The sequence below is a fragment of the Enhydra lutris genome, unplaced genomic scaffold, assembly GCF_002288905.1.
Source record: "Enhydra lutris kenyoni isolate GAN:26980312 unplaced genomic scaffold, ASM228890v2 scaffoldscaffold1, whole genome shotgun sequence".
NCBI lineage: Eukaryota > Metazoa > Chordata > Mammalia > Carnivora > Mustelidae > Enhydra > Enhydra lutris.
Genome location: NW_019154085.1, coordinates 33,945,308 through 33,970,846, shown reverse-complemented (window position 1 = coordinate 33,970,846; position 25,539 = coordinate 33,945,308). Strand labels below are relative to the sequence as shown.

General features: G+C 37.9%; 1 protein-coding gene across 2 annotated transcripts in view; it reads left to right on the top strand.

The window, feature by feature from the left end:
* Positions 1-7,670: 7,670 nt before the first annotated feature.
* LOC111159804 (cullin 3) overlaps positions 7,671-25,539 on the top strand; it is a 94,385-nt gene continuing 76,516 nt past the window's right edge. The window contains exon 1 of one of the 2 annotated variants that reach the window (XM_022522463.1): positions 7,671-7,827. In XM_022522463.1, coding sequence (XP_022378171.1) covers positions 7,762-7,827 — 66 coding nt within the window. In that variant the 5' untranslated portion in view covers positions 7,671-7,761. The remainder of the gene's footprint in view (positions 7,828-25,539) is intronic. The other variant, XM_022522531.1, reaches the window with a different exon arrangement.

Genomic DNA, 25,539 nt, shown 5'->3' with positions numbered 1-25,539 from the left:
CACTTGCCTGTCATTTACCAAACCTAGACTAAAGGGTCAAAATGGTATTAGTCGGGCCCCTGGGTGGCACAGTCGGTTGGGCATCAACTCTGGGTTTCAGTTCAGCTCGTGATCTAGGGGTCATGAGATCCAGCCCCACATCAGGTTCCATGCTTAGCATGGAGTCTGTTTGGGATTCTCTCTTCCTCTCCCTCTGCCCTTCCTGGTTGTGCTTGCTTTCTCTCTAAAATAAATAAATCTTGGGGCGCCTGGGTGGCTCAGTGGGTTAAGCCGCTGCCTTCGGCTCAGGTCATGATCTCAGGGTCCTGGGATCGAGCCCCGCATCGGGCTCCCTGCTCAGCAGGGAGCCTGCTTCCTCCTCTCTCTCTGCCTGCCTCTCTGTCTGCTTATGATCTCTCTGTCAAATAAATAAATAAAATCTTTAAAAATAAATAAATAAAATAAAATAAATAAATCTTTTTAAAAAATGGTATTAGTAATTAGCCATGAAATAATCACTAATAGCCCTTGGATTCAAACTATGTGGCCAGTGTTATACAAAAACTTTACCTACATTATTTAATTTGATCCTCATACTAGCCTCATGAAGCTGGCGCTACTCTTAACCTAATTTTACTGATGGGAATGAATGTCACTCACCTGATACACTGCAGAACTCAGATTAGAATCCAGGTAGTTTGATTTCAGAGTTGCCACTCACCCATGGTGCTATATTATTTCACAGTCTAAAGTATTGTCAATGCACAGACATTGCTAGTGTATATGATGGTTTTCATGTGAATTACAAAAGGCCAAAGAGCCCTGGTCACCACCCAGAGAAATCCAGCCCCATTCCATCATAACTTAGAGGGCAGTTGGCATTTCTGGTTAAGGAAACAGAAACTCTATCAGGTGATGATAGCACTTGCCAGGGCACCCACCTTGGATATCAGCCTCCATTTATTTCCTCAGCAAGTAAATTTTCTACAGCACACAGATTCTACAACCATATGAGGGGCTTTAAGCAAATTAATGTATAGGTCTCTTTTTTTTTATCAACCAAAAGTCTGTTTGCAAGCACTCTACATGGGTATTCTCTGTTTGCCTCTCCAGATCCATTTTCCACCCTTCTTTACTCTGTTCTGTGTCTCAGAAGGCTGACATTTATGGGCTCCGTCAATGGGCTCCCTTGCTTTGTGGTTTCTGGTTAAATTCATCCAATGGAGGCCACCCGCCAGAAGTCCAGGGGGAAGTGAGGCTGGGATATTTTCTCCCCTGGCTGTTTCCCTACTGTGCCAGTACCTTGGGTCCTCTCGTAAGGCCTCAGCTTGTTAGGCAGTCCAAACCCTTAGATACAGAAAGAATTCTCTCTCCAAGTCTGTTGGCCACTTCTTCTCTTAGCCCTTCTAGCCTAGAAGTGTTGCAAGATTCCCGACTGCTACTAGTCCCGAGATGTTTCATCACCCCTTGATCACTCCTTAACTCTGCCCGCACTTCTGTAAGTAGCCCTGAATTAAACCCACCTCGATTTCCCTGTTTGAGTAAGCCATCTGTTTCCTGCCAGGACCCTGACTAATATGCAGCAGAAACAAATTTTGACTATTTTAAGCAAAAATGGAATTTGGGGGAGGGATGTTTGGAGTCACAGAAATGAGGGAACGTGGTAAAAAACAAAATGAATAAACAAACAGAAAGCAGAAAGAGACCCATAAATACAGAGAACCATATGGAAAACTGATGGTTACCAGAAGGACGAATGGTAGGGGATGGACAAAATGGGTGAAGGGAAGCAGGAAATACAGGCTTCCAGTTATGGAATGAATAAGTCACAGGGATAAAAGGTCCAACATATGGAATATAGTCAATGATATTGTAACAGCATTGCATAGTGGCAGATGATAGCTCACGTGGGGTGCCTATAGCATAACGTGTAGACTTGTTGAATCACTACATTGTATACTTGAAACTAATGTAATGTGTGTAAACTATACTTACACTTAGAAAATGTATAATAATGATAAAGAAATGAAGGAAGATGGGAGGACCATCTCCTGTTTGGAGAACAAACAGGAACCAGGGGTCTGCTGGACAGCCAAGGAGCAGGAATGGCAGCTAGTCATTCAGAAGGAAGAGCCTACACCACCCACTGTCACTGCCCGCATGCTCATCCTGTGTCCTACTCAAGAGTTTCTAGGAGAGAGGGTCTGACGGCCTGGGTCCACGTTATCCATCCCTAGGCTCAGCTGGAAAGTAGAGAGGAATGGCTATTGTGGTAGGAAGTGAACACCACCACCTACTAAGACCACATCCAATGGGTGAATCCTTTAAAACAAGAAATCAGGGTGGTAAGAGAAAGCATCCCCCCCAAATAAAGGACAAATATCATTACAATAATTAATTTAAAGAATGCGGAAGTACCTTAACAATCCAGGCATCTAAAGCAACTTTTCCCCAAAGATAAATGTTCATGGAGAGATAGGCACTCTTCAACAAAGATTAGGATTTCAGTAGTAGAGAAGTACTACTTTTAATGTCTCATAAATGAAAATTCTTTAAAAGATTTTCAACTAGATTAGAGTTGCTGGTTTTGTCTCTTTCTCAAAACTGCCCATTCAGTGGGTCTTCTGCCCAATAGCCAGATACTCAAGAACTAGAAGATTCAGAAACCAATAACTTCAAATCAATTTCTCTTTAGCAATTAATTCATTATATCAATATGTAGCTAGAAATTGGTCCAAACAATTTTCTTCTTATTTTTTAGTCTCTTAAAGGTTATTCTTCACCTCTACCAACACTCCTTTGTTTTATCCAAATTTTGATTTTTACTAGTTCAAGATATAGTAAAGAATACCATTTAACTATGAACTAAAGATAAATAGCTTATTGAACAAGTTTGACAATAATGTTATTTTATTACATATGCTAACTGCTGACCATTGTATTTATAATTCACACAATTACTATATCTAGCGTAAAATTTAATAGCTTCTTTGGAAACATGCTTTATCTCAACTCCAAAATCAACTTACTTCACAAAGACAGAGATGATGAGTTATAAAATTCAACATATACTTTACTTATCATGAAGGAAAGCAATACATATTCATAATTGCCCTTTGGAGGTTTCTTAACATAGTTACTGCTATCGGTAAGAGGAAATTCTTTTTCCACAAAATAAATTCTTTTTCTTCAAAATAAAATTACAAAATTGCATGCAATACCTATAATTTTAAATCATGAATTTATATTGTTAAATTCAGTTGGCTGTATAGATAGTTATTTTTATTCCACAATATTAACTTGCTTGATAAATATGGAAGACAGAACACTGCCCAGGCTAACTACAAAGTTTCCAGAGCTGCCTGTGAGATGATTTTATTTAGCATGACAAAATTATGAAAATGGAGATGGGTTTTTATGATACAACAGACATTTAAGATTTTTAATTCAAGATGTAACTTTTCTCATGTGCCCTCACATCTTACAGGCTTCTTGTTCTGGAGGTATATATTAAGGACAAAGTAGAAAATGTACATACAGAAAACCTATAATTTTCATATATGTAAGTTTTGGGGGTTACATTCGCAACAGGATACTCCTATAACATGTCATCTTATAAGCACATATGAATGCTACTACTCTATAAATATGTATAAATTAAATGGCCTACAATACCTACTGGTTGTCTATTGGAGACAAGGAAGAAAGTAGAAGATCTAGCTCTTATTTTCAATGAAGTGATGGTATCTCTAATCCTCCTCCTTTTAATCTGAAAACCATACATCTTTCCTTAACAGTCTTTGTCTCTTCAAAACCATCAAACAGGTCTAATTGAATTGGTAGGCTGTCAGCTCTTTTAATAACCAATATCTATACAATCATATTAGTGATTAAAGTGGGTTGGTATCCTGGATACCTAGAAACTCATGGTCAAGAAGAGGCTATTCCCTTTTGTTGGCTTCTCACAGCCCGTGCTATTTTAGACTGGGATGTAGAAAAGGCACTGGCCCACTCAGCCTCCTGGCTTCTCTGACTGCACGTGTTCCATACAAATAAATGAAAATGGGGCCACTGTTCTCCTGGGTCAGGACATGGTCAGCATCATTAAGAATACCACCCGGCAGGCCTGCAACATCTAGTGAGTTCCTATTGCAGCCCTGCGTTCTCTGCTAGATCAGGTGGCAGTTGGCAGAAAAACTAGTATTTTGAAAGTTCATTTGCTACTTAAAAATCACAGAACTCCATTAGGTACAGAAGAATAGTCTGCTGCTTTAGACAGTATTTCATACACGTTTTGAGATTGCTGGTCTTCTAGGCGGGAAAATCTCTGATTTCAGGACTGGAGCGTATAGGAAGTTGTTGCCAAATCCAACTTGGGTCTGTGGTTTCCAAATTTTGAGATGTGAAAAGGACTCTGTTTAGTGATGGCAGGTCTCGTGTGTCTTATTCCCCTTAGTGACTAACATCTAGCAGACTTAAATAAGCAGTTCTTGAGTAAATGAACAAATAAATTAGCAGTGAATTTCTTAATGTCAGTGGAAAATTCATTTTGAAGAGTTTTTCTTGGCCTATTGTGGGTAAAAGCCTAACAAAAGATGCAGTTGACAACAATTCTTTTAAGATGCAGCCAAATTTTGCTTGAGCAAAACCAGCATATGAAAAAAATCTGGGTTCACAAAACAAATATATTGTAAATTAAAAGGTGATTATATGCTTCACAATTACATGGAAATATGTACTAATTCAGAAGGTTCCTAAATGCTGGCTCATTACCTTTTCTCAGGTTCATGATGAAATAACAAAATCAGCTCACTGTATTATTTTTCATAAGAGTAAATTAATTAAAAAAAACTATCCTTGGGGCACCTGGGTGGCTCAGTCCGTTAGGCGTCTGCCTTCAGCTTGGTAGTGATCCCGGGATCCCAGGACTGAGCCCCGCATGGGGCTCCTTGCTCAGCGGGAAGCCTTCTTCTACCCTGCCTGCCATTCACCCTGCTTGTGCTTGGTCTGTGTCTCTCTTGCTTGCTCTGTGTCAAATAAATAAATAAAATCTTTATTTTTTTTTTAAAGTCTTTTATTCAAAAATTATTTTCTCTTGTTTCCATGGTTAAAATACTTTTTTAAAAAAACAAGATAACGAGGCTAGTCTATGCTAATTATTCTTTTCTAATGCTCTGATTTGCCAAAATAAAGTTGCCAAGCGTGTATTAGTTCCTCAGCTTTTCGAAAAATGTTTTATCGTTCTGAGAAAACCAAATGTTGGAGACTGACTTAGCTTTAAAATAAGATTCATTTATAAAGGATACAAGTGATTAAAAAATACATATTGAATGAAGGAGAATAGATAGTATACCCTTGACCTTATCACAGTATACTCATGATAATAATAGCCAATGGGTGTAGGGTGGCTACTCCGTGCAGAGCGCTGCTCTTAGGGCTTTTAAAAATGTGTTAACCATCTAAATTTCACAGTAGCCCAAGAAAGAAGTATTATTTTTCCCCCATTTTACAGATGAGGCCTCTTGCCCAAAAAGACACAAAATATAGCTAATAAACTGATAGAGCTGGCTCTAGAAATGGTCTTTTATTACAAGGAAACTGGGCCATATGATAATGCAACCAATAGGAAAACATTCAGTTGTTATTATACTCTAATGATTATGGAAATGAAGATCCAATCAGCATACAGATTATAAACTCCTACCCAACACTCCTACTATCTTATATTTAAATCAGAGCCCTTCCCAATCCTACCTTATCAACCCAATTCTTGGTGACCTATTTTTAGCTTCAGTATTTACAGAGGTACTGCTTCAAGCAATATCCTTATTTCTTAAACTCAAATTTTAGTTAGTAAATACCAGAAAACAAAGCAAGAAAATAAGGAGTAGTCAACCAAATAGGGGACAAAAGCACAACATTCCTAAATTCGGTCATCATGATTAAGTTAACTTGGGCCAAATTCAACCTTATCACACACACAAAAAAAGAACATTTGTTTACTTAAAGAGTATAAAACTCCAGCTTCCAAATGCAATGAAAAAGTATTAACACCCTAGCTTTTATAAAGGTATTAAAAAGTATTACAATAAATAAAGTATTAAAACCTCAACTTCCATATGCAGCTATCCATCCCAACAATAGGTTCTTATTTAAAAGATTACAGACTTCAGTGAGAACTCACATATTTTTTTGCAGTGTCAGAAGTCCAAATATAATATCAACTCAGCGAAGAGGTATATTGAGAAGCAAAATTCATAATAGCTAAAAAGATAAAAGGCAAAACTGATGAATCCAACTAGACCTTTTGGCTACAATGACAAAAATGAAACAAAATCCTCCAAAATTACATCAAACTGGAATCAAAGACAATAATTTTGGCTTTCAAAACCGACAACACTCTTGGTAATGGTAAACATGATTTGGCAGGTTAAAGACAGGTTTCTATCACCCTATCCTCTATTTTTCATCACTTAACAAAATATTGCACTACATGAAGGGAGCTGTCATTTTACTTCAATGATAACGAAAAAGATATTTTAACGCTATAAAGTCCTGGGTTCCCCTAGGAAAGATCAATGAATCAAGAGGTCTTAGGGCTTTTGCAGTTTAAGGAAATTTTGTGGATTAACATCTCCACCCCTCAGTCCTGAGAGGATTGTGCACATCCGATCCGACGATCTCGTATACATACAGTACGCTAATTTCTAATAAGGCAGGTAACTCCTGCACAAACTCTTCTTTCCACTTTCCGGCTTCTGCTCAAGTAACCCTCCCTAGTTCACCTGCCCTAGAAAAGCACAGAACCAGTTCTAGGACTTAGTTATCCACCTAGCTCCCCTAAGCTCCTCCCCGAGACTGCCCTCCTCCTGGCCCAGCCCAGAGCCCGGCCCCGGCCACGGCCCCGGCCCTGGGCCCTGCCCCCACGCCAATCTCGGCCAGACCCTACCCCACCCAGCCCAGGAAGACCCAGCCCACTACTGTCCTGCTCCGGCTCTCTGAACTTCCCCCGCCCACCCCGTCCACGTGATCAGGGCCCCCCCCACCCCCCCCTCCGCGCTCCACCAATCAGCAACCACCTCCGCCCATAGCTTCGTCTCCTACGCTCCTCTTTCAAAAAGGCAGCTTTCTCCTCCCGCCTTCAGCCCCGCCCCTTTCCCACCTCCCCGCCCTGCTGGTCCCTCCCACTCCCTATCTCCTCATTTCCCTCCTCTCCTCCAGTTGACCCCTCCCGCTCCTAAGCTTCGCTCCGCCCCACCCGGAGCAGCGCGCTCGCCCTCCTCTCGCGAGATCTGAGCGTCCCCCGCCGCGGCCGCTTGTCTCCCCCTCCCGTCCTCCCACCCCCCTCCCCCCAATCTCTCCACTCTCCGGCTCTCCTCCCTTCCTCCTCCCCCCTCCACCCTCTGGGCCGGATCTCGTCTCGCTGAGGCGGAGGAGGAGAAGGAGGAGGAGGACGTTCGGCCTGCGCAGTGAGATGTTTGTCCGTCGCCGCCGCCGCCGCCATCGCGGAGGAGCGCGATAAAGGGAGCCGAGCCGGGCGTGAGGAGGCCCCCGCGGAGCCGCCGCGCCAGCGCAGCCCCCCAGTCGAGCCCGAGCCGCCGGAGCCTGAGCCGCTGCCGCCCCCGCCGCGGCCGCCCAGCGGCCGGCCAGCTCCCCAGCCCAGCCCGGGGGCCGCGCCGTCGCCGCCCCCAGCGTAGCCCCTCGCCTGCCCGCCCGCCTTAAATGTGACACCGGCGCCTCGGAGTGCGACCCGAAGCCGCCGCCGGGGAGGGGACGAGCACCATGTCGAATCTGAGCAAAGGCACGGGCAGCCGGAAGGACACCAAGATGCGGATCCGGGCCTTTCCGGTGAGTCTCTCCTCGGCGCCTGGGACCCCAGGGCCGGGGGCCCGGCGGAGAGCCGCACGCGAGGCCCGGGCTGAACTCCCCCAACAGGCCGCAGGCCCGGCCTCCCCTCCCCCACGCCGCCGGCCGCGGGGCGCGAGCCTTCCCGGCAACCGGGCGGCGCGGGGCCCCGGCGCGGCCGCCCTCCCGCGCCGGAGCCCGGCGCCGCGCACCCACCCAGGAGCTGCTGCTCCGGCCAACCAGCGGGCGTCGGCTGCGACCAGGGCCCCTTGGCCGGTCCCAGCACCTTCGCACATTCCTGGGGTATAGGCCCAACCCCTAGTATTCCTCTCCCTGCTCACTTCCCGGGACCACCAGACTGCAGGGACGAGGATTGTGGAAGTCCTCCGTGTACGGGGCGTGTGTGTAACTTTTCACGTGTGGTCTCGCTGCAGTTTGAAAAATAACCTAGCCCCAAAGGTGGCCAGTCAGACCTTTAGGATGATGAAGGGGACTGTCCTCTCCCTCTCTCTTCCCCTCCTCAGGAAGGGTTTTGCCACCAGTCTACCCCCGACGCAGTGACAGTGGTTCCCTGTAATGCTCAATAGTAACGTACTAACATCAGCTGCAATTATAGCCTCTTTCATCCACAGGCTTCCAAAGCACTTTACAAACTCTCTTGTGCAGGAATTGCCCCGCCACTCGAAGGAGGGTCAAGGGGAAGCAAGAGAAAACACATTGGACAATTGTTTCTCCATTTTTTAGCCATGGAAGCCCAAAAGAACGAGTCGTCACTACCCCGAGTTGCTCTACTCTATAGGTTTTAGTGACAGCAAACGTGTTGTTTAGAAACTTTATTTTTTAGCATTACGTTGAGTCATATGGTTGAAGTATTAAGCATGTAGGGTATAACTTTGGATGTCATACCTGATTCAGATAGCCAATGGCAAGCAATTAAAACAAACTATTGTAACAGAAACTGGACATACTTGCTCACATCGCTACAGTAACAGGTATACGTCAAGATAGACAAACTAGCAATTGAACTGAAGATTTTAGAACAGTAAAACTAGGGAAAGATCTTGAATGCTTTAGGATTATAAACATAACCTTGTGAAGGGGGAGAATGGGGTTTGAATTCACTTTCTTAAGCTTGCTTTTTCAGAAGTGTAATTTGCACTGAGGCAAGACTTACTAATACCAAAGGGAACTAATGAAGTCGATTAGCATGTTTTCCCTTGTAAAGAAGTGAGCTGGGTTTATGAATTTTTGGGTAATGTTAGTTTTGCTGCTAAGTCAGTTGTGAACATTTTGACCAGAATTTAGAATTGTTATGAATTTTAAATAGTTTCATACAAGTTTTCTAGGGAAAATTTGCCATTTTTGAAGTCTGTGTTCTTCTAATTCAGATTTATTACGAAAATGTGGAATAGCTCACATATAATATTAACTCAGTTTTGTTAACATTGTGATTAACCAGTTGTACCTTTAAATGTGATCAGCTTTGTCGTCTCTTTAGGTTTTACCTGTTCCCCTGGTCTTCATTCCCTCATTCGTTCAATAAATACAGAGTACTGTGTGCCAGGCACCGTTCTAGGAGCTTGAAGATCAAGATCCCTTCTTTCTGGATGTTGTATATTATTGGAAGAGACAGGAGAGAATTGCATTATTCCTTTAGTGAAAGAGTATAATATATGATAGATTAGCACGCAGTGTTGAAACTGATTTTTTTTTAAAGTAGTGTTTATGGTTGTGAGCTAATTTGGACCTTTTCTGTTCATAACTTGTTGCCATCTAAAATTTTCTAAAATCTTTTAATGAAGTTTATAAATGATTTGTGTTTGATACTCAGTTTAATGTCTGCTAATTTTTAAAAGCATAGTTTTTCATTTTGTGAGTGTTAATCTTCATAAGTAGTTTCCACTGAAAAGAACCTTTACACTTTTTAATATAAAAATTTTTAAGTCCCTGTTCCTTGAGCCCTCATTAAGAATAGATAGATGCCTCAGTGGTATGATATTTCATGACTTACCCTTTGGTGAATGTTTGAGTACCTTATAGACATTTCAAAATTTCTTTTTTCTTCCAGGTTAGCAGTCTTCTAGTAGTAAATGTGTAGTATTCTGTAAAGAAAAAATAGTATTTATATGTGTACATATGTACATTATTTACAGCTATAGTATTTGCATTAATCTTTGGACATATTGTAGGTACTGTAGTTTAAGAAAATTGTAGTTTAACCAAAGGTCTCAGGCGCTCATTTCAGATTCTGTTTTATAAAATTGAGGTGTAAAAAGTGTAAAAATATGTTTTGAGGTTGTTTTCATTGCAAAATAGAGTGGTAAGTGAACTTAGAAGTTATTTTATAGATGTGTAAGCCTATTCCAGATACAGTCCCATCAGTAAAATCAGGCTCTTTTTAGTGTCTTGAATGCATATTCTAAGTGTGCCTTCATCATTGTTCACAAGAGTAAAAGGTCATAACACAGTTTTATGCACAATTTTAAGTAGAATTTTTCATAAGGTTTTAAGAGAAATTACTTATTTTTAAGATGGAGAACAATAGGGACTCTCTGGATTTAAAAATTGTTGATGGAGTTAGAGTTTATTTCAGTTTGTAAGATTTCCTGCACCGCACAAAATGCATGTCATTTCACATCTTTTTTTTTTTTTTTTTCCTTTTTTCCTGGTACCCAAAATTAACAGCAAGGGCCACAAAACTTTGTTAAGGAAGGAGGCTGTAGTTGTGAAACTCCTGGAAGCTATATGGATTTGGATCAGAGTGCTGCCCCAAGAAGTTCCTGCTCTTCTTGCCTTGCTGTTGCTGAATATCTCACTCCAGAATTTTTGTTCCACTATGTAGGATTAGTTGCTGTCAGGTGAACCTTTTGTCCTTATCTTTGAAAAGCCATTCCTCATCACTTGTACTTTCCACATGGGTTTTGTCCACGTGGGCTTGAAAAATTTGATTGGATTGGAAAGGCTATGTTTGAAAATATTCTTCTCTCTTCTAATAGTCCTTTCTTATCTTAGTCTTCAAAGTTACAAGTCATATTGTGAAAGGGATTGTCTTTAGAGTGTGATCTGAAAGTTGTTTCAGCTATTAAAAAAGCATGCTAAATCACGGTGAAGAATCTTTGGTTTTGATGTCCACTTCATAATCCTAGATGAGCTTCACAGAGCTCCACCTGTGTAGCATAGACAGTGATGTGGAGTTTATTGTTAGGTGGAAACCACAGAGTGAATGACATTATAAAGAGAGGAGTTTCAAGATCATATGCGATGTACTTAAGAACGCAAGAGTTTAATGACAATTGGGAACAGTTAATGTTTTTGTTTTTCCTAGCTGTTGTAAAATTTGCTAGATTTGGGGGAACAGCTTTGATCTTTGTAATAGATTTCTCTTCCTTAGAGAAAGTAATTGTTGTCTAGGACTACCTGAACTATGTACAGGAAAGCTGAATAATAGTCTTGCAGATCACACAGGGTGGGGAATTAAGTATTTTTCATTCTCTAACAGAGAAATTACGGAGTAAGGTATAACAGATTCATTAAAGTGTTGCCTATACTTAGATTGATTCTTTCTGTTTGACAGTTTCAGGACGGCCAGCTATGTTGTAACTGTTAGTACCTCTCTGGCTTTAGAAGTTAAAAAACAAAACTTAAAGTAGTTATTTATAAGATATTTATATTCTGCATTATCTTCCTAGGTAGCAGTTCAGAGGAGCCTGGAAAATTAAAGTACCAGTATTGAATTTGAAATTATTTTAGAGTATAGAATATAATGTAGAATTTGGCCTTTTAAATAAGGTCAGTTCATTGAGACAAGGTAGAGAAAGCTTCATTTGTTTGTACATCATTCATTAAATATAGCTAATAACAGCATTTCTCTAGTTCGTAAAGGTTATATAATTAAGACTAAAAAAAGTATGTCCTCCCTTTGTTTTCTAAATTGCTCCCAACTATCAGATAATTTTTTATCTTATTTTCATTGAAGATCATCTGATGTTTGTTAGCAGTTTTCTTAAATTTTTATAAAAGTTATTGGACAATTTGTAGTTTCAAATAATGCAAGTTTGAAAATAGATCTCATTTATTCATTGTAAATGCAGCAAAAAAGTAAAGATGTTACTAGTAAGCACAAATCACTGAGGTATAATAGGAATTGCAATTAGTGTCTATCAGTGGATTGTGAAAACTATTCAGTCACAATCTGTCAAAGCAATGAATTCATTTTAGTAGGTTTTCTAATTATAAAAATAATGCATATTTATGATAGAATACTTAAGTATCTAAATTTATAAATAAGGAAATAAAAATCACATCTAACCCTACTGGTTGGAAATAAGCAACATTTACATTTTGTTGTATTTTCTTTTAATCTTTCATACACTTCTGAGCACCCAGTAAAATTGAGGTACAATATCATTTAAAAAAAAAAAAGCTTTTTAAAAAATGCAGTATTCTCACGTTAAATATATTGAGGATATGATCTGTAAAGACTAGTATTCTATGGCACCTCAGTTTGCTTAACCATTTCCCTACTGCCAGGTATTTTGATCGATTCTGGTTAATTCATATTTCCTCTGTTATAGATAATGCAATTGTGATTATTTAGGCACATAAATATTTGAACCTATCCATGATTATGGAGTTACTAAGCCAAACAAAATTGGCACATATTGCCAGTTGACCTCCAGAAAGGTAGGAATAATAATAGTTAACACTCAGTGAATGCTTATCATGGGCCACAGACACTGTTCTCTGTGCTTTGCATGTGTAAACTCATTTCATTTGCACAGCTCTATAGAGTACTACTACTGTCCTCTGTTTTACAAAGGAGGCCTTAAGAACCTAAGAAATTTGCTTCAGGTCACTGTGCTTGTAAGTGGCAGAACTGGGATCCTAATCTTGCTCGTAAGTGAATATTCTTCAAAATTAATTATACCTGTCAGGGTTTCTACTGTGTAGTAGTGTCTTAGCCAGCATTTTATATCTTCAATTTCATAGGTGAAAAAATAATACTCTAATGCTTTAGTTTGCATTTCTTTGACTACTCATTAAGAATAAAACTATGGATAGTCTTTTTTTTTTTTTTTTTTTAAAGATTTTATTTACTTATTTGACAGAGATCACAAGTAGGCAGAGAGACACGCAGAGAGAGGTGGGAAGCAGGGTCCCTGTCGAGCAGAGAGTCGGATTCCGGGCTTGATCCCAGGACCCCAGAATCCCAGGACCCCGGGACTATGACCTGAGCTGAAGGCAGAGGCTTTTAGCCCACTGAGCCACACAGGTGCCCCAAAACTGTGGATAGTCTTTAACGGAATTTCCCTTCAGAGTATTCAACATCTGTGTTAGGAGTATGACTAAAAAATAGAATGAGTATAATAGAGTATGGTCGGCTTTTGGCTGCCAGATTTTTAATGTCATTTACACCTTTTCCTAGCCACATCATCTTTAACAAGTTACTTAACCCCTTCTAGCTTCAGTTTCCTCCTCTGAAATGAAATTATCAGTGGGACCTATATTACAGGGTTGTTGAGAGATTTAAAAAAGAAAAAAAGAAAAAAGCATTAGTACCCTGTCTAGCATTCAGCTGTGGTTACTGTTTAGCCATGATTATGCCACAATTTAAATGTTAAAATTGATTGTTATTTTTGCAAGTAGTTGTATTATAATATTGTATGCTTACTTTAGTGATGCTGCCATTTTTTTGGTACTGTTTTTTATTCTGAAAAGCCTGCAGGGCAAATTTGAACCACACTAAAAAGTCAGTCTCAAAGGATAAAGGATTAGGTACCACTGGGGCACTTGAAAAGAATGCTATTGGCTCTTGGGGGTAGTTTCAAAAAAAAAAAAAAAAGTTCCAGTAACGATTCTTACATAATCATTGAAGTAAGTATGTCATTTCTTAGGTAACTTTATTGAAGGAATAAATGAATGTCTACACACACATTCATTTGGTGTGTACATTCTACTATGTATTTTAAATGTTATCTAAAAATACATTTTGCTTTTCTTCGTTTCCTCCCTTTTTTTTTTCCATTCCTTCCTTTTATTTGCGTTTTCACTCGTGAACTAGATTGTGGTCCCTGCCCAAAACTTAACACCGAGACACCCTTTTGAACCACAAAATACTTAGCATAGTGTTAGACACAGTGTGGGTGGTTAGTGAATGATTAAATGAGAAACTAATCCTTTAAGCCAAACCATAGTAATTGATTAATTGGGTAAGTTGATGCAAGTAGTACTCTAAAATGTTTACTGCTGTTTTTGCCACTATAAGTGAAGTCTTAAGATGTAGTCGGTCATTAATGATTTGAAGTCAGTCTAGTCTTCTGAAACAATAATGACTTGAAAGTAAAGATAGTATGATGCATTTGCAGTACCCTTGGCTTGATCTTCAGAAGACTAAACCTGTGGCCCAGTCTTTTCTGTTAACTAGCTGTACTCTTAACTTTTACTCCCTCCTTCATGATTCCTTCTTCCCAGCCTGTTTAGCTGTCCACTGTAATCTACTTTTGTTGCAGATTGGCTCTCCTATATCTTCAGCCTGTTCTCAGAATTCCTTACTGCCTTTTCATCTGAAACCTGGCTTTGCCCTGAGAATACTGGCTTATCTTCTTAAATTGAGGTGTCTGTTTTCCTTGTAATCCTTGAATCATTGGGCCCACATACAATTTATTACCACATTCATCATCCTTTTTTGTGGCTTTGGGCCCTTGTGAACTACTCTTTGTGCATTTCCTATGCTCGTCTCTAACTTCTTACACATGTTCCTTCAGTCATTGAAGACTTTAATACCTTCCTCACAGATATTCTTTCCAGTTAGGATCTTAATTTTATCCACTATGTGTGGCATAGACATTCATTCAATTTAAAATACGTTTATTATGTGTTCCTACTGGAGGTCAGGCACTATATACAATGATGATCAAATGGACCTGGCCTCCTCTTACTACAGTGTGGTGTTCACTCTGTCTTAGAGCTTGTTATTCCATTGCTTTAGAAATCTTAAACTCCAATATTGCATTGTATCCTAACATCTTCATTTATTAGCTGTAATAATGAGCAAATTGCTTAACCTCTTTTTCTCCTTTATAAGAAGGAGAAAACAATAGCACCTACTTTGTAAAAATGGAGTTAATACATGTAAAGCTCTTAGAATAGTACCTGGTGCAAAGTAGACATTGTAAGTAAATGCCAGTTGTTATTATTTAATTATTCTGTTCTACTTTCTGTTTGTTTCCTTCTCACATTAATGCGCTCTTGGACCTCAAGAAGACCCCTTTCATTCTCCCAAACGATGATGCCAGTTAATAGTTGTCTCTTTTTGCTTACTACCTCTCTAGAGCAAGTCCAGAAATGGCGCAAAGTATCTTGGATCATTCCATCCATCTGCCTTCACTGCTTATATTTTTTAGGCTGTTGTGCACTCCTGGGGAAAACTGGAAGATAGTGGTATCTAAGCTGGACTCCCAGGGCCTCTCGGCAGTTTTTTTGTGTGTGTCCCTGGTAAGCTCCCTCTCTCTTCTCCTGTGTGAGCTATTCCAAACTTGAATCACTGGCTTTAAGCTCTTTATTGAGAATTCTCTTATCTGAAGAAACTTAACTACTGCTTCACTGTCAAAAACTAATGTTATCTTGTGTAAGTTCTTCAGCTTTCTTTTTCAATTGTAGCCTTTAACCTGTATCTTTACTCATTCTCTCAGTGCCTTCCCTCAGGTCTCAGAGAAGGAAAATGTTCTTTTCCTGTCTTCCCTGTCATGCTAACTACCATACTATTTTTCTTCCTATCCAAAAGTGTTCAAAGAATAGTCTGTATCTCTTTTATTAGAATGTGTGTGTTTTTTTAGAGGCGGCATCAAGTCTTTTTGTATTGATCTTTGTCAGCGCAGCACAATAGTATCCAACAACGTTGAGTGAATGAACTAATACACTCTTCATTTTCTCAACTTTAAGATGGGAACTGGAGCAGTCTTTTTCACAGATTAGTTGTGAGGATTAAAAGAAACATCAGGAAGTGTTTTCTAATAAACAGTGGGATCACTGAGACATTTGAATGAATTTTCTAATCGTAAAGTCAGAATTTTCAACTAAAAAATGTATTATGTTTTATGTAGGACAGTTATTTTCAAACTTGTAGAGTCTCCAGGACCCTGGAGGCATAAAAGGAGTGGAATTAGGTGTAGCTTCAAAAATCTCCTTCTCTTGTTATTTAAAGCTGTTTAAAACCTGGCATTTGTATACAAGATTTCATTTTGGAAAAGTTCTATTAACCACTGCTTTAAAATCCAGCCTTTTTAAAGTTGAGGAGAGTGCTGCTTGCCCAAGTTGAGACAATTAATAGTAAATTGAGAACTGATTGTTTAGTTGCCTTAACCCCTAATTCAGACCTTTTGCTACTAGAAATCATTGCTTTATTTTTTAAAGTCAGTCTGAAGTTGAAAATGTAGTTAAGTAAAACTTCATGACTTTCATTCATTTAGTACTTGTGATCACTGAAAAAGGAATGGACCCAAATTTACTTTATAAATGTGAAAGGTTACTGCTGAGCAAATGAATAAAGACTTCAAAGGAATATCTTTACCTACTTTAAGAAAATACAAGCTCCTTTAGAGATATTTTTCGATAAAAGCAAAGCTTCATTGCTAAGAGGAATTCTTTAACATAAGATTGCAAGTCATTCTTATTTGAAGCAACTCTTGACTGGGCAACCTTACGTATGTATTTGTCTATCCTCTTGAAAGTAATCATGATAAATTCTATTTTCTTTCCAGTTTATGGATAGTATGAGAAATTGCTTTATAACATTAGTAACAACAACTTGTTGAATGTCTACCTTATGTTAGTGTGTTTTAGGTGCTTTGAATTAAAATTACCTCAAATCCTTACAACCTTTAGATGTTGTTACGATTTTAAATCTTAAGGCTCAGAGAGACCTAGTAAGGTATGTGTAATATTGCATATCCAACTAAGAAAGGGCAGAGCTGGGATTTAGGTCACAGGTGTATCTATTAAAAGATTCATATTCTTCCCACTACACTGCCTAGTTGTATTCTGTTAAGCATTTGCTAGATTCTGAAACATTTATTTAATAGGAATATATTGGAAAATTAATTCTAAGAATGCCATTCAAATTATTAGCCAGGGGCAGATCCTGGGGCCCTAAAGCTTATACAATGCAGTACTCTATAAAAAGAATTCAAAATTAGTTTTCAGCCAGTGGAAGGAGCTTTTGCAAGTGTAAGCCTCTCTCGATTCAAGGTAAATGCACCTCTCATAAGAGAATAAATGTTATTAAGAACTTTTAATCAATGGAAGTATGTTTTCAGTAAAATTTGAGTATATAAATTGCTTAAGGGTATCCCAGTGTGTATTGCATTGAATAAAGCAAAGTTATAACCTGTGAGAAGGACATTAGTTGACATATTGGTGAGTTAACACATTCCTCTTTATAAGGCTGTTAGCACACTTTTTTAAACTTTTTGAATAGGAATTTATTGAATTTCAATTCAATAGGAATTTATCTTACTAAGTATAGGTTTCAAAAAGGGATTCTTTGACGTTAACATGTTAAAATGCTTTAATATAATCTTTATTTTTTGTGTTTGAGAACATATTAAATAGGTTAAACAGTAAAACGAATTCTGAAGCACAAGAATCAGGCACTTAAAAATAATTCACTTTTTTTCATGGTATATGCAAATGAGACATGAGAGAAGTGTGAGGGTTTTTTGTGGGGGTTTTTTGCTGAATGCTAGCCCTAGCCAAATAAACAAGTAATTTGTTTGCTCCTGTTTGTATTCACATTTTAATTTTTAAAAGCTAAGAAGGATTTTGAGAGACTGTTCCCGTCTTACGTAATAGATGAAGAAAGGGAGGTCTAGAGAGGATGATTTACCAAGGGATACTTTCAGGACTTGAATTTATGGAGAACCATGACTAGAAACCTGATTTAAGTTAAAGGCTCTTTTCTCTGGATTGAACTGAAACATGCCGGTAGCCATAATAATTCAGTGGTAACATTAGCCTATACAACTATAAAAAGACATCTTAATATTGAACACCCATTGAGTTGACCTGGGGTTAGCAGAAGGACACTTAGTTTAGGACACTTAGATTTCTTCATTGCTCTGATTAGCTGTGTGATCCTGGTTAAGCCACTTAACCTCAGTTTCCTCATTTGTAAAATGAGATTTTAATTTTTGGTTATTTTAGGCTCATTCCAACTCTAAAAGTTTCATTTAAATAGGTATACTTATGCATAAGTCTAGGAATGGAATGCTGGTGTGTTCTGTTGTAGCATAAAACATTTTGTGTAGTGTTGTAAAAGTCACCTACCTATGTTTTGGATTTAGAGTTTTCTTTGAAATAAATGGTTTATTTCAGTGATGATGGTTAAATAGTACGAAGCAGTGGGAAATTAGCTATATTTTTGTGTACTCTTTTTTGTGTGTGAATTGGTGGTTTTGGAGAAATTTTGAGCATATTTGATACCAGATTTTTGTAATAATTTCATACGATGGGCTTTTGTTGTCATATCACATTTGCTAACTGGTAATTTATACTTTATCACATTTTTCCCCCTCTCCCTTTTGGACTGTGGGTAGCTGATTCCAGTGTAAACTAATTTACAATTTGTAGAGCTTTTTACACATCATCATAGTTTTAGAAAAACAGGGTTTACCCATTTCAAAAACAACAATAAACAAGTTACCTAAGCTAAAGAGAAGAACATATTGTCACTTTTGATTAAAATTAATAATTTTAGATTGTAGGATAGAAACATGAGATTTAGATGTGCACTTAGATATAAACTAGAAGTGATTTTCTTAATAGGGAAGGTCTCTAATTATATCTCTGGATAAAATGTGTTTCAGGGTGCCCAGTTGGTGGCCTTTATTTTTTCATTTGCAAAAACAGCACCAATAGTAGGACGGTGACAAACTTCTTGCTTCAGTGACAGTACTTAAAATTGCATCTTACTGTGATTATTATCAGACCGTGAAATGTTACACGTACCTTTTTTCATATAAGCAAAAGTCATTGAAATACGTTGTACTCAAGTCAGTTGTGACTTAACATGGACTTCAATAGGCTAATCTGAAAGTTTGATCTTTGGTATTTGAAAAAAAATTGTTTCAAATTGATTTTTGAACAGCCTACTCATGCTGAGGACTGAAATACAGATTATAATTGAACCTTCTTTTGATAGTTCAGCTTTCTCATTATAAATGTTACTGTTCCATAATGATATTAGAGTCCAAATGAATGTTGATCAGATTCAGTTTGTGATTCACAGAATTATCCTAGGCTCCCGTGCTTTTCTAATTGATAATCTTTCTCTCTGCTCTTTGACATCAATTTTATTACTTTTAGCAGCACAGTTCTGTGGCCATCTGATGTCCACTGTAACCACAGAAATTCCAGTTAAGCAAGCATCAATCTCAACTTTACATTCAGGTTAAGTTATTAAGTAAGGCTCTGTGTCAGTTTTATGTAGTAAAGAAAATGAATGTATAGAACAAGTGCTGTGTGCCAGATGCTTTCACAGACTTTGTTAATTGCCACACAGTACATGATCATCTCCTGTTTCTTCTGCCACAAGCATGTGAAGCAAGTAAATTCTGGAAAGTTAAATAACTTGTGTGAAGTCTGAATATCCCATTGTACTGTTCCCTTAACACTTGGGTCTTTGGTTAGATTTTTGATGGTTGAGGTTGCTTAAAGATTAACTGTTGGATAAATGGGATGCTTGCAGATGTTATAAGTCATTGTGTAGTTGGTCAATCAAATAAGATTCATCATTATTATTAACTGTATCTGGACCACGTTCAAATCATATTTTTTGAAAGTCACTTAGGCATTTTGCCATGTGTTATAAAGCGTACAATAAAATAAAGGAAGACTATATTGCTCTGAGGTGCTTATAATTCTTGAGGGAGCATCCTTACATAATTTATGGCTTAGTTGTATCTGACTAGAATACTGCCATTCCTCAGATATTTGTACCAGAGCAACCTTTTTGAGGCTGAAGCTCGAAATTATGATCAAGCATTTTTCCTTGTTTATTTTTTTCTAGCTGTGTCATTCTGAATTGCCTGGAATTTCACATTTTCACCCTTTTCCCCCACCCACCCTGTTCTAAATTTCTTGTCAAATTATTCACAGGGAACTAAAGACTTCTTGTGTTTTGTATATAGTGGATGTAAAGAATACAGTTATCTTCGTTTTAGTTTTAATTGGCTCATGCTGTAGTTCTCTCCAACTCTTATTAAAGATCCTACAAGATGTGTAAGTATATAATAGACTGATATCCTTTCAGATTCACGCTTTTGTTTTTTAAAGATTTTATTTATTTGTCAGAGAGAGAGAGAGAGAGAGCGCGCTCAAGCAAGGCTGGGCAGCAGGCAGAGGGAGAAGCAGGCTCCCCGCTAAGCAGGGAGCCCAAATTGGAACTAGATCCCAGCACCCTTATCAACCTGAGCTGAAGGCAGACACTTAACCAGCTGAGCCACCCAGGTGCCCTCAAATTTAGGCATTTTGAAGGTTTTTATGTAATTTGAAATAATGCAGATGAATAATCAAAAATGTTTTGGAAAACAAAAACAACAGACTGTTAGGGTTGTTTTTGTTATTGATACTTATTAATGAAGATACTGTAATCCTGGATTAAAAAGAGGCAAAAGGGGGTGGAGGTCATTTTTAAAAATCAAAGTTTTGTTTTGGTTTTTAAACATCTCATTAAACCATAAGCACTTAATGCTTAATTATACCTTTCCTTTAAAAGAGCTTTTGTTTCTTTTCTTGCTGAATGAGTTTACTTTCCGTGCTGATCACTTTATAACTTAAACTTGTTGGAGCAGAATACTGTATATGCTTAATAATTAGCAAACATTAAATGTTTGTGTGTGTGTGCATTTTATTATGTTACTGCTTTTGTTGCAGCATTAACAAAATTCCTTCCTGAGTGTTTTTGCAATTAATGGAACCTAAGGAAATCAGTTTCATCAATGAGTTTAAAATCCTGCTTGAATAATTTAGAATATTATTTTAAAGTACATTTTAACTCTATTTTAAAAAATACACAGTCTTAAGGCTTTTAAGTTTTGTGACTCTGAGTAAAGTATGGACTGATGTTTTTATGGTTAACATAAATGATGATATTAGAGTTCATTTAGCCCTTTTAATTTTCATTGATAGTTAATGTTGTATTCTTTACCAAGGATGAGTGAGAATTTGAAGTTCATCAGTAACATAATTATTTTGCCATTGTTACTGACATGTTCATTTGATGCCAAGACCAAAGCATGCATATGTAAGAATCTGCACTTAAAGTCCATTTCCTTTCACATATTGTTTTTAGACTTGCTTGAGTTAGGGAAAGATTGTAGCTTATGGATCCTGTCCTGGGGAGCCTTTTCTGCTTGCGATTTTTCTCCTAGTTAACATTTATTAATAAAATTAGTGACTAAGCAGTTAAGTAAATAGGAGAATCTGAAAACACTACTTGATAAATGAAATTTAAGAGTTTGTTGCTTGTCCGTTACTATATTTTATTTGAAAAGGACATTTTATTATTTTAGAATTACATTAATTGCTGTAGATCAGCACATTAAAATTTTTTTCCATATCTTTGTGCTTACTAATTTGAAGGTTCAAACTTGCATTAGTATAATATAGGTAAAGCAATATTCATTCACCGGACATTTGTTTATGGCCATCTAAGTGACATTAAAGAAAAATGCATAGCCCTTTTAGTATCTCTTAGTCTAGTGGAGGAAAAAGATGCACAGCTGTTTATGAATCAGTATGAAGTGTAGGATAGATATGACCTGAGTGTTAGGAAAGCACTGAGGAGGGAGTCCGTTTTGCTTGAGGCGGTCAGGGAAGGAAGATACATATGTGATACGTATATGAGCTGTGTTCAGAGGCTATGTAAAGAATTGGATAAAGAAGAGGCAGAGGAGGGGGCCTTTAAGAAGACAAGGGAGGGTGGTGAATGAGGTGGAGGTGTGTCATTGGATTGGAATAACTATTGATTTAATGTTGTCAGGGAATAAATGTAAGATAGGTAGTGATGAGTGAAAGTAGTGAGTGAAGTTAGAGAAGTAGACATAGACTAGATTTTGAATAGTTTTAAAGTACATCCTTCCACCTCTGTAGTTAATAAGAGTTAGGTTTTGAACAGGGCTAGAATGCTCATGTTTATTTTTTAAATGGTGATTCTGAAAAAGGTAGATTCTAAGAGGTTATTCGAGTTCATGATAGTTGGTGGGCTGACATGGTGATCTAGGTGCAGGTTTTAGGAGAATAGTATGCAGGATGAAAGAATGGGAACAAAAAAAAAAAAAGAATGGGAACATATTTGAGAAATAATCTGGGGCCCTCTGTTGGCTGCACTTGATGATTGAATGAAAGAGGATGAGAGAAGAAAAGTTAAGCCTTGGCTTTTAGCATATATGACTAAGTGGCTTGTGAATTAGAGAATACAAAAGGAAGATATGTGTGTGTTTGGGGTTCAGTTAACAGGGATTTTGGACCTGATAAGTTTGATCTATATCTAGAACATTTGGCTTGAGATGTCCAGCAGGCAGTTGAATATGGTAGTTTTAGACTTTGGAGGAATGTCTGGGCTGGCAGTAGAGATTTGGGAGCAATTAATATATAAGCCAATAGTTTATTCTTTGAGATGTGGACCAAAATTCATTGGAAATGTGATAAGAGCTCAGGACTCATCATCCAGGAAAAAGAAATGCACACATTATATTTGCAAAATTTTGTGTACAGTTTTAGGAGTCTCCAGAATCCCTTACTAATCTGTGTCTTGTAAATTTTAGAACTTTGTATGTGTGGGTAATCATTGTAACCATGATAATGGCTGGCAATGCATAGTAGCCCAGTGTAGAGTGAAAAGAGTCAGGACAGAGCTCTGGGGAATAAAATGTTTTAAATGGCACCGAAAAATAGGAGATGGAAAGTAGGGAATAGTGTTTCCAAAAGAAGGCTACATTATACTGACTTGTATGCATACTTGTACTTTTCAGGTACTTTTGTTTTAGTTCCTATCTGTTTATTTATTAAGCTTGATAAGTTTTTTTTTTTTTTTTTTTTCTGACAGTTGATGCCCGTAGTTGACAGTTCGGAGATTCTATTATTGGACACTTTATTTAGTCAACTGTGAGGGATTGTGCTGTACCCCGAGCTGGGTTAAATTCTACTGACATTCTTTTTTGATCTTCAGGATAGTGCCCTGAGGTAGATACTGTTGTTAAACCTACTTTATAAGCAAGGAAATAAAAGATTTTGAAGAGTAAAGTAACTTGCCCAAGGTCACATGGCCTGTTAATTTAGCAAAGCCATGATACCAGCCCAGGCCTTTTGGACAGCAGAACTTATGTTCTCTACTGATATACCACACTGTGTTTACCAGGATAATCAGTCACGCTGTGATATTGGTATACTGTATTAGCACAGTGGAATGTAGCATGAGTCCAGAGGTTTGGATTAGATCTGGGGATATATAAATTCTAATCTCTGGTCTGAGATTTGGAGTTAGTCGTTTAATGTCTCTGGGTCCATTTTTTCATTTACTTGAAAATTTTTATACCTAAACATTGTTGTCCTGTGACTCCATCTCTGCTCTGTCTATAAAGCATGAATACTGAGGAAAGTACTATGTAGAAATCTTGGATTGTAACACAACTCTTGGTTTATATATGTGAGAAATGATTTATTATAATGTAAGGGCATTTCTACAATATTCAAAGTCTCTTGGTTTATGTGTTTTAAATTCTTTAATTTCTAATAGAAAATTTAGTAATTCGTGATGGATAGGGACCTTTTTGTACATTTTCTAGCTTTCATGGGGTCTTATCATACAGAGCCTGAAAAGATCATTTGAAGTTTTGCTCAACTATTCGCAGTATGGTTACCTCTGGAGTTTAGAGTCAGCATTAACTTTGGTCTTTCTCTGGAATTGTTCTGAATGTTCTGCTTTTTGTGTTCATTATTTAATGTTTAGAGATGGTGTCTTAGCCTGCCTTTTTATAACCTCAGTGTATAGAGTACTTGAGGCCATGATTGTCATATGGACTTGTATCTTTTATTGTGAAAAGTTATGAACAACTACATCTTACTAAACTATTTTATAAGGATGGCATTCTGTGTATCAGGATATCTGATTAAAAAAAGAGATAGTAGTTTTGATCTAGTGGTAAATTCTCTTAAGGCCTTTTCAGAATAGTATTTACTAGACCTGGGATTTGAATAAGATTAAAGTAATAAAAAAGTTGGGGTTATTTTTTTGTTTGTTTGTTTTTTGTTTTTTTTGTTTTTTACAGAATTCCTTTTAAGCACTTCAGAAGAAATTAGAATAATAAGGCTCTGTTGGAGTCGTCTGCTTAAGAATCCTCTATGATTGAGGGTTGAACTGATATTTTACTGCTAGGGTAACTGAAAGAACTATTGGTTATCTACATTCCTTACTCTTTCACATTCATACCCATTGAACATAGCTTGGAGGGAGTGTGGTTTGTTTGGTTTTTTTTTTCATTAATCACTTTATTGAGGTGTGACTGACATGGAAAAACCATACATATTTAACGAATGCAAGTTGGAAGAGAGTGTGAAGCCATCACCATGATCTATGCAATAAACATATTTATCACCTCCAAAAGTTTCTTCGTAACCTCTTCAGAGAGGATTCCACTCAGTAATTTTTGTCCATCCAAGTCAGAAATAGGTGTGAAGCTGATGAATAACTGTTGCCATGTTTCCCAGGTTGTGAGTGCAGTACATGGTGTGTAATAACAGCTCCTTAGTCATAGATTAGCAGGAAATCATTTCCTCAGCAAGTATGAATGTTTGTTATATGCCATGTATTACTTCAGTGGCTGAGGGATTCCTCAGTGAAAAAAATCGCTGCCTTCATGGAGCTGACATTGAATGGGAGGAGGGAGGCAGGAAAAGAAATAAGGAAAAAAAATGAGGGACTGTGGGGTTGGAATTTGGGGGTGACTAGTAAGAGGAGACTGCTATTTTAAATGGAGTATGAAGTTAAAGCTTCATTTTATGGTGCTGGTTGAACAAGAATTTTGAGGTTGATAAAGTGAATGAGCCATGGGGATACCTGAGGAAGAACATTTGAGAGATAGAGTAGCAGATACAAACACCTTGAAGCAAAAATCTGTTTGACATATTCCAAAGAATGGCAAAGTGAGTCTGCTGTGGCTAGAGCAGGGAGCAAGGAGGAAGAATAGATGAAGTCAGATTATCAGATCCAAATAATGTTTTGTAGTTTGTATAAGGACTTTGACTTTAACTTCAAGAGAGATGAAGAGTCACTTGAGGGTTGTGAGCAGAAGAGTGACATGATTTATGTTTTTAGAAGGTCACTGGTTGCTCTTTGATAGTGGGTCAGGAGCAGACCAGTTAGGGAACTTTTGGAATACCTTGAGAGACGATGGTGTTTTGGACAAGGCTAGTAGTAGTGGAAAGGGTGAGTAGGAGTAAGATTCTAGGTACATTTTGGAGGTAGAGACAAAAGAATTTCCTATTGGGTTAGAATCAAGTTGAGGGATTACAAGCTTTTTTTGGCCTTAGCAACTGGAAGGATGGAGTGGACATTTGCTTGTTCAGAGAAGACTGCTGGGAAAGCAGAATTAAGGGCAAGGATTAGGATTTCTGTTCTGGACCTGGTAAGTTTGAGATACCTAGTAGATAATTCAGTTA